Below are 10,472 nucleotides of genomic sequence, written 5' to 3'. Positions count from 1 at the left end.
TGTTACCGGCGTCCGCCACCAAACAATGCCTTGCATTGTTGTTTCCTCCGCTGTTGGCGTATACAATACATGTTGCGAACGGGGTGAATGTAAAATGCACATTGTATAAAGCGCTTCGGAGAAAACCTGCCATATAAATATACATCCGCCATATAAATATACATACACCATTTATCATGTGTCAGTCTCACTGTGTGTACGAGACTCCTCTATATTGATATACAGTTATTTATTTCCATGAGTTTTTCTGCTATTTATTGATCATGTCCAGCACAATAAACCCACTGATATACATCCCAAAAGGATGCCGCTTGTCAGGCCTAAGGTAAAGGATTCTTATTGAATAAATGGTTGATTTATTCCACTGACAGGCAGTGCCAGTAATCATGAGCCAGAGGGCTGCTGGGAGCTGCCATGTCTGTGGATGTCACCACGCTATGAGAGATACACAGAGAGAGAGAGAGAGACTATCACCACGCAATGAGGAATACACAGAGAGAGAGAGAGAGAGAGACAGACAGACTATCACCACGCTATGAGGAATACACAGAGAGAGAGAGAGAGAGAGAGAGAGACTATCACCACGCAATGAGGAATACACAGAGAGAGAGAGAGAGAGAGACAGACTATCACCACGCTATCACCACGCTATGTGTGAGAGAGAGAGAGAGAGAGAGAGAGAGAGAGAGAGAGAGAGAGAGAGAGAGAGAGAGAGAGAGAGAGAGAGAGAGAGAGAGAGAGAGAGAGAGAGAGAGAGAGAGAGAGAGAGAGAGAGAGAGAGAGAGCGAGACTATCACCACGCAATAAGGAATACACAGAGAGAGAGAGAGACTATCACCACGCAATGAGGAATACACAGAGAGAGAGAGAGCGAGAGAGAGAGTGTGAGAGAGAGATAAACAGAGCAGTGTTGGAGAGTAACTAAATACATGTACTCAAGTACTGTACTTAAAGCGGCACTATGTCACTTTTTTCTCATTTCTAAAATGTAAATTTCGAGTCGTGATTTGACGCAGCGCAAGCTCGTAGATCAGCTATTTAAAAAAATGTGGACAAACTTTGACTTTGGTACTTTAAGTATGTTTTCATTCCAAATACTTTTGTACTTTTACTCATGTAATCTTTTGAACACAGGACTTTTACTTCTAGTATCTAGTATTTCTAGATTGTGGTATTGCTACTTTTACTACAAAACAGATTACTTGTTCCGCCACTGATAGACAGAGTAAGAGAGATGGTGTGTGAGAGATAAGAGTTACACAGTGCAGTGTTAAGTACAGTTTTGAGGTACTTTTACTTTACTTTTACTTGCCGATGCTGTCGTGCAGAAACCTCGTATCTCCATATTTTAACTTGTCGTGTTTTTTTTTGTAAATCAATCAATTAGAAAAGCACCAAAAGTAGCAGATCTACCAGCTTGCATAACACGAACACGAAACACGTCGCGTGAAGCGACGTGTTTCGAGCTTGTAGATCTGCTACTTTTGATATTTTTGAAAAGTAACAGTTTTGGACATGAGGTTTGCACCCAACAGAGACTATTTTCAATCATTCATACTTCTACTGAATGAACTACATCTCAGAGGCAAATACTGCACTTTTTAATTAGTTGCTTTGCAGATTTAACATTAACCCACTTAAGCCCTAATTTATTGAATTGAATTGAATAATTGTGTTGGCATCATTTAAAAGTACACAATAACCATTACAAAACGTGCACCAAATACTTAACACAGTACTTAAGGCCATTCAAAAATAGCTGATCTATACATGCTCCCAACGAGTCGCGATTTGACGCGCCGCGAGCTCGTAGATCAGCTATTTTCAAAAATGTTCACCAACTTTGGTACTGTACTGTACTGTTTGTTGTTGTTTTACTCACATAATCTTTTGAATACAGGACTTTTACTTGCAACAGATATTTCTAGATTGTGGTGTTGCTAAAAAAACAAACAGATTACTTCTTCCGCCACTGATAAACAGAGTAAGAGAGATGGTGTGTGAGAGATAAAGCCAAAGATAAAGGCAAAATACAAGCGAGAGAGAGACAGAGGGAAAGTGTTAGTGGGGCAGAGAGAGAGAGAGAGAGAGAGAGAGAGAGAGAGAATTAGGAAGCGAGTGAGAGGAAAGAAGTGCGAGAGTGCTCGAGATACAGAGAGAGATATGAGAGAGAGGGAAGCGAGAGGGAGAGAGAATCAGGGAGGCGAGAGAGAGAGAGGGACATAAGTGTGAGAGTGTTTGTACACTGTTGTCTGACAGGCGGAGCGAGCGCCGGTAGATCTGTGGTCAGACAGCCACTCGGGGACCCTACAAACAAAACACCGGCCTCTCTCTACTGTCACCCGATTGCATCAAGCGCTTAATCATCTGTGACGCCGGCAAATGGAAAAGCAGTCAAAAGTTTTACTTCCCCCATAAGTTCTCTCTCTCTCGCCCACGCCGCATGGGGCGTTATTTTTAGGGAGGTGCCCCCTCCTCTACTCCTTGGTCGAACACCATTAGGCTCTCAAATGGCTTTTTAAATGCCTGGAATTATACAAATGTCTCCACATTTTCTGTGCTATTAGGCTAATGAACACTAAAGTCATGTCTTATTTAAGGCATGTTGATGGCCGGCCCTTTTGACAGCCATGCCACACTACTCGGAAGGCTTTAGAGAAGGGGACATTTTTTTCAGGCCAAAGGACCCCTTAGCTGAGAGAGAGAGGCAGATTAAACTTTTTCATAGATTGTTGCAGATTAAACTTTCGATCTATCTTTCTAAATCAACTATCTTTGTAGATACTCCTGAGTCCTGAGTTTGCTTTTAAAAGTACGTAAGTATTCAAAAGTAAAGGCTTTTAAAAATGCAAAAGCATGCATTACAAAGTACATTTTCTTTTTAATATCAATACATTGCCGTTATATGTAGACATAAAGAAATCAAAGATGTTCCATAGTTCCAAGTTTAAAGCAAATATATCAATAATAGTGAAAATAGCAGATCTATAAACTCAAGCTCACAGGCTTGTGAGATTATATTCAGAATAGGGCATACTGTTTGACTTCCTAGAAATGTAGCAGTCAAAAAAAAAGTAGTCAAAAGCACAATTGTGGAGTGAAAAAATACAAATACTCAAGTAAAGTATATTATGGTATTGTCTCTGCCGGGTGGAAACCTCATTATGTCCAAAACTGTTTCAGGATTCAAATTCAAAAACAGCAACACTAGCAGATCTACAAGCTGAAACACACACACACGTTTTTTCACACCACGTTTCGAGCTTGTAGATCTGCTACTTTTGTTGCTTGTGTGTGACGCAGATATTCATTTACGAAAAAAAACACAAAAAGTTAAAATATGGAGATAAGAGGTTTTACCCGACAGCAAACGAGATACTCAAACATGTTTACTGCAAGTATACAGTACTCAAGTAAAATGTAGTTCATTACTGTCCGGCAGCACAAGGCAACCGGTAATACCAATTGTAGTACCTGCCATGTTTCCTGTGTTCGCTGACACAAGGAAAGCTGGGTTTACGGCTGGCTGGGCGTGCATTGAGTCCGGGGCCTCGTGGAAGCCGATAGAAGCCCAAAGTGATCCACTAATGTTTTTGTTCAGCTTAATTGAGCATTGTCCCTTCAACTTAGCCTTGCGTCTTCATTCCGCCATTCTAACCCATTCTATCCGGGAACGCATCCGTGTCATTTTTGTTCTGATTTCTTTGGGCTATTCCAAAATAGCAGATCTCATAGCTCATAGCTCTCATAGCTCATAGATCTCATAGCTCATAGCGCGGCACCGAGTGCCGCGCTATGAGCTTGTAGATCTGCTATTTTTTTGAAAATTCTTGTACATTTGTGCAAATCTTTGAATATTTTTTTTTCTTTGCTTCTAGAGGTTCCTGGAACAAAATATTTTGAGAACAGTTTTTTGAAAAAAACGTATGTTTCTATATCAGTGGTTCTCAAACTTTTTCATGTCAAGGACCACCCAAAATGATATGTATTTGGCTGCAGACCTCCATCTAAAAAGATGTTGTTCCAGGGACCCCCAGAAGCAAAGATTTTAGTTAAAAATGTTCGCTTAAAAAAAATATATATATATTCAAAGATTTGCACATTTTGCACATTTTCACTATTTTTTTTCTCAGAAAATAGCAGATCTACAAGCTTGTATATATCTCGGACTTGTATATCTGCTATTTTTGGATAGCCCAAAGAAATCTAAAAAACAACACGGATGCGTTCCAGGTCTTAACGAGCTAATAGCACGCCTGCTCTCCCTGAGAGCCTAATTACTTTCTCTGGCAAAGTTACAACGGTGAAATGTAAAAAAAATAAAAAAACTTTGAGAATGGCATGGGAGAGAGAGGAGATGGTAGTCAAATGGGAATAAGTGCCGGCTTGCGTTTGCGGATTTTCAATTTTCACCGTTCCTCATCTTGCATGAATATAAGGAGATGATAATGAATGTTCAGATGTGTTTGGCTAGAGCTCGTGTCTCCTGTGCACCGCCCTCCTAAAATCCCTTCCACCTGCCCCAAAAGCACGCTTCCCTCCTCCGCATGCGCGAGGCCACGCACTAATCTGTCTCGCACAGCTGCCCACATGCACGCACACACACACACACACACACACACACACACACACACACACACACACACACACACACACACACACACACACACACACACACACACACACACACACACACACACACACACACACACAGGCATGAACAAACATGCACGCACGCACACACACACTTGCACAGACACCTTTGTAAGCACACAAATGGATGTCTGAACACTCCTCTGCCCTCGTTCACTTTCTCATTTTCGTGATCAAATGCACGCACGCACGCACACATGCACGCGCGCACACGTACACACACACATCTTTGTAGGCACACAAATGAATGTCTGCACACTCCTCTGCCCTCGTTCACTTATATTCGCTTGCACATAGACAAAGCGATCACACTCACGCACACGCATGGACGCACACGCACACGCACACACACACACACACGCACACGCACACGCACACGCACACACACCATCTGTGTAGATACTCCTGGGTCCTGAGTATTTGCTTTTAAAAGTACTTAAGTACACACACACACACACACACACACACACACACACACACACACACACACACACACACACACACACACACACACACACACACACACACACACACACACACACACACCACTCCCCTGCCCTCGTTCACTTATATTCGTTTGCACATAGACAAAGCGATCACACTCACGCACACGCATGGACGCACACGCACACGCACACGCACACACACAATCTAAATCAACCATCTGTGTAGATACTCCTGGGTCCTGAGTATTTGCTTTTAAAAGTACTTAAGTATATACACACACACACACACACACACACACACACAGTCACACACACACACACACACACAGTCACACACACACACACACACACACACACACACACACACACACACACACACACACACACACACACCACTCCCCTGCCCTCGTTCACTTATATTCGTTTGCACATAGACAAAGTGATCACACACACGCACGCATACGCACGCTCACACTTACACTCACACTCACGCTCAGGGGCGTGCTGGGTCCAAAATTCTGCTCTGGGATTATTAATTTTTTTTTCAATGTTTTTTTTTTTTCAATAATACTTTTTTTTGGGTGGCCCACCGGCCGTTTGGCGGCCCGTAAATGGCGCGGCCGTTCTGGAATTTTCCCGAATTTCCCAGTGGCCAGCACATCCCTGCTCACGCTCACACACTCCCCAAATCCACCTCGCCCCCCTCCCCTCTCTCACCTGCACAGTGGGTCCTGGCGGCAGACCCTCCTGAGCTCCAGACAGTTGGGTTTAACCTTGTCCTGGAAGGAGCAGTCGGGTACGATGGTCTGGCGGCGCCGCTCAGAGCAGCCCTCTGACTGGCAGGGGCAGAACAGCAGGCGGTGGGTGAACTCGGCAGGCACGCGGTCCAGGAACTGCCGCAGCGCCTTGTGGCAGCGCTTGCGGTTGCAGGTCTCAACGCCGCTGGCTCCGGCGCCGCCCTTGTTGTGGCCACCTCCGCCTCCGCCGGCGGCGGGGGTGTCGCCCTTGTGGCAGGTGGTGATGTAGGCGGTGCGCTGCTTCTTGCAGGTGGCGTTCAGGTTGCAGGCCTTGGTGGCGTCCAGGCAGGGGTTGCAGGTGACGTCCGTCTCCGGGCACTGGAAGCCCTTGGGGGCCACCGCGTGCATCCCTGGTGGAGGGAAGAGAGAGAGAGAGTCTGGGTTAATTTTGTCGACTTAAACTAGGGATGTTTGATATTGACGTTTTTACCGATATTGGATGTTCCGATATTGTCCAACTCCTAATTTCCGATACCGATATGATATCAACCGATACCGATATATACCAAAAGTCCACTAGTTGTTAGGTTTTCAATGAGGTGAGTCCCGGGACTCACTGTTTGGTGCCCCCCCCAGCTGACAAAACGGCCCCAGGAGGCACCGAAACAGGTCATAGCACCAGGCACCACGAAGGGTTAATCCGCCCCTGACTGGTGGTCATTTCAATCAGTCCCACTAATTTTAGATTAGATGTTGGCCTATTTGACAGTGCAGAAGCATAATTGCCTTGATGCTTATAACATTACCCTGACCCGTCCTCTTAGCCTTGCCTACTTGTTGGCAATTAGTTGTATGAGCTCTTGTTTTATTGGATCTTGTTTATTTGATACACTTATTTGTTTTAGCTCTTGCTCATTTGATTTTCCTATTTGTCTCATCTGTTTAAGAAAGTAAGTAGCTGGTATATTGCACTTTTACCTCAGCGCTAGGTATACTCTTAGTTGCTTGTTTTAGAAGAGAATGCACTTAAGACTTCTGGTGATTAGTAGTTTCCTTGCCTGCCTATGTTGAATGCACTTATTGTAAGTCGCTATGGATAAAAACGTCTGCTAAATGACTGTAATGTAATGCAATGTAACACACACACACACACACCTGCCCTCTGCAGTGCTCTAAACTGAAAGTGACTGGAGTCTGTCACGATAATATCTGACATCCCTACTCTTCACAGTCACACGTCTCTTCACTTAACCTGAAGTTCAAATTCAAAAACATCAAAAGTAGCAGATCTACAAGCTCAAAACGTGTCGCTTCGCGCCACGTTTCAAACTTGTGCATCTTCTACTTTTGATGCTTTCGTGTGATGCTGTAGTATGATCAAGTAGGGCGTTAATTAACAAAACAACACAAAAAGTTTTTAAAAAATGGAGATAAGAGGTTTCTGCCCCGACAGCAACAATATATTTAGTTGACTGGAGTCCCCCAGGGGTCGATACTAGTAGGCCCCCTGCCTTTTCCCCCTCGACACAAAATATCGTTCCAAAAAATAGCCGATCTACAAGCTTAAAATGCGTCACAACAACGCAACGCCTTGTAAGCTTGTAGATTGTCTATAGCCTATTTACCCCTGAATTTTACAGTACACACAGAAAAATAAAGGAGCCAACTGGAACCAAAACTGGTTCTTCAGAGTGATGCCATGGAAAATCCATTTTTGGTTCCAGAAAGAACCTTTCAGACCATTTATCTGAATGGTTCTATAAAGAACCCAAACCCCTTAAACCGCATAAACTTCATCAACCGGCTGAAATGATGACACAATGGAATATTTGGAAAGAAAATGGATTTCTTCTTTTCCATGAATGTATCTGCCTGAATAAGACATTGTTTAAGAGTTCAAAGGTTCCTCAAAGAACTTTGACAAAAAAAAGCGGTTCTTGGGTGGTTGCACATTGACCCATCAGGGTGATAGATGAGGGAAATGAAGAATCATTCACTAGATCAAATGGTTCTTTAGTAGTTGATGGACGGTTCTTTAGCCTTTTAAAGAACCATTTAAGAACCATTATTTTTCTGTGTGTGTAGCCCCAGAATAGGAGCAACTGCCTAGGGTTTAAGTGGCTGAAAAACATGCTGATTTATGTTCCGAATCATCAAACAGTGACATGTCATTTCTATAATACAGTAGCACAGTAAACATATACAGAATATATATATAGCCTCATGGCAAACGTTGGGCTCGCTCACACACACACACTGACGGAGGTTATTCAATATCATCTTTCCTTCTCCGTTTCTCTCCAAACCAACTGCATGCGGGGGCCACGAGAGACATTCCTGGAGCTAGTCCATATCCATGCTTACTGAATTATTGATTCACTCTGTCTCAGACCTTGAGTGAAATATGAATGGAATAAAGCTACATATTATGAGCCCAAAAGTGTATGTTTTTCTTTCCGCATCGTCTGTTTGGATGTTTTTGCGTTATTGTGTTGTTGTCATTAATCCATTAAGACCGGGAACGCATCCGTGTCATTTTGAGATTTGAGCTATAACCATTATTTTACACTTTGGGCTATTTAAAAATAGCAGATCTACAAGCTCGTAGCGCGGCACCGAGTGCCGTGCTGCGAGCTTGTAGATCTGCTATTTTTGAAAAAATCTTTGGAATACATATATTTTTTCAAGTGAACATCTTTAACTCTAATCTGTGCTTCTGGGGGGCTCCCTGGAACTAAGTATTTTCAGATGGGGGTCGGCGGCCAAATACATATAATGTTTGCCGTCCAGGGACCCCCAGAAGCAAACATTTTAGTAAGAAATGTTAAAAAATATATATATATTAATTTGCACACATTTTCAAGATTGTTACATTTTCAAATCTTTGGCCGCTCATCTGAAAATATGACATGAAAAAGTTTGAGCACCACTGATATAGTTTCTCAGAAAACTGTTAGGATTTAGAAGACATTTATAGAATCAGAATTGGAACCTCAGGTCTTAATGAGTTAAGATGTGACTCGAGGGCCAAGGGCATTATTATTAGTACATCAGTCAGTCTTGTGTTGTCCCATCGGGTTCAGCAAGTAACTGTACTTACTGTAAGGTCATTTTGTTGTTGTTTTACTGTATATGTACTTTACTTGAGTGTTTGTGTGTTTGTGGATGACCTTCTTCACTCCACTGCATTTGAAAAAAACAAGTGTTGTACTTTTGACTCCACTGCGTTTCTCGGAAGGTGAAAAGTACATTATGAATTAACCACTGAAGCCCTATGGATTTACAGCCCTACGTTGCGCCGATCAGAAAAACGGTCAACGAGTCATGGCCATTTGAAGTGTTGAACACTGCTGTAGCGCCCCCCTATGTGTGCAATGTAGTTTTTTTTATTGTCGTGGCAGGCCCCTGGAACAGTATTTGCGGATTGGAGCAAAAAAGTGTGAAAACATTTAGATACAAGTAAAAAAAAAAACTGAATTTTAAGCTTAAGGGATAGTTCACCCCAAAATGACTTTGTTTCTATCGCTTAGTCACCCCATGGAGGCTTGAATTCATGGATATTTTTGTTATTTTTGTCGCATTCCTAAGCCAATAATGTGATGACCGGCAGCGATTCTGGTAGGAGACACAAAGAGTCTCCTTTGTATCTCCTACCGGAACCGAGAGTAAATAAATACATTTAAATTTAACGTACAACAACCATAAACATGAAAAAAAAAAGAAAGTAGAAACCCTTTAAAAAAGGTGAACACTGCTGGTCATCAAATTATTGGCTTAGGAATGCAACAAAAACACACAAATATCCATGAATTCAAGTCTCCATTTTTGGGGTGAACTAGGGGGTGGCAATTGCCATCAGCATGGAACCCAAAATGAACGACCCCTGATGACACGTGGAATATTTGGAGAGAAAAATGGATTTCTTCTTTTAATTACGTTTACAATTAATTAAGGTGAATGTGATTAGGCTGTAATTAACTAAGAGCGGGTAATCAGCTAAAAGGAAATGATCAGTTGAGCAGGCAGGATTGGGTGGTTGCACATTGACCCATCAGGGTGAATGGCACGTCTTTAAGGGTTATTGACTGGACCATCGGTCAGTAGAGCATTGGTTCTCAAAGTGGGGTCCGGGGACCCCCAGGGGTCCTTGGGGGGGTTGCAGGGGGTCCCCAGCAAAATGTGTTAATATAGCGTCACAATAATTCTTACCTTTTATACTTTGGCTATTCAAAAATAGCAGATATACAAGCTCATAGCGCGGCACCGAGTGCCGCGCTATGAGCTTGTAGATCTGCTATTTTTTGAAAAATCGTACAAATGTGTGAAAACCTTTGAATATATATATTTTTAAAGCGAACATTTTTAACTAAAATCTTTGCTTCTGGGGGTCCCTGGAACAAAATATTTTTAGATGGGGGCTGCGGCCAAATACATATCACTTTGGGGGTCCTTGACATGAAACATTTTGAGAACCGCTGCAGTAGAAAACACCACTATAGATACTGTAGCATCCATCTGAAGCGGAGACGGCAACCCAACCAATTTACTTGAATACTGCACTGAAATATTATTTTGAGGTACTTTATTGACTACGTACATTTTTCAAGAGCAGTACCACTTGGACTGACAGCCTGAC

The 10,472-nt window shown here is 42.7% G+C and overlaps 1 protein-coding gene across 1 annotated transcript in view; it reads right to left on the bottom strand.

Annotated features, from left to right (window-relative positions):
* Nucleotides 1-10,472, bottom strand: part of LOC308088881 (GDNF family receptor alpha-2-like) — a gene marked incomplete at its 5' end in the record, with an annotated part of 253,642 nt that overhangs the window by 113,553 nt on the left and 129,617 nt on the right. The window contains 1 exon segment of the mRNA XM_080433467.1: nt 5,817-6,246. Within this exon segment, the coding sequence (XP_080289593.1) occupies nt 5,817-6,246 (430 nt within the window).

The sequence above is a fragment of the Gymnoscopelus braueri genome, assembly GCF_963280865.1.
Source record: "Gymnoscopelus braueri genome assembly, chromosome: 7".
Classification (NCBI taxonomy): domain Eukaryota; kingdom Metazoa; phylum Chordata; class Actinopteri; order Myctophiformes; family Myctophidae; genus Gymnoscopelus; species Gymnoscopelus braueri.
This window is presented reverse-complemented; position numbering and strand designations above follow the sequence as displayed.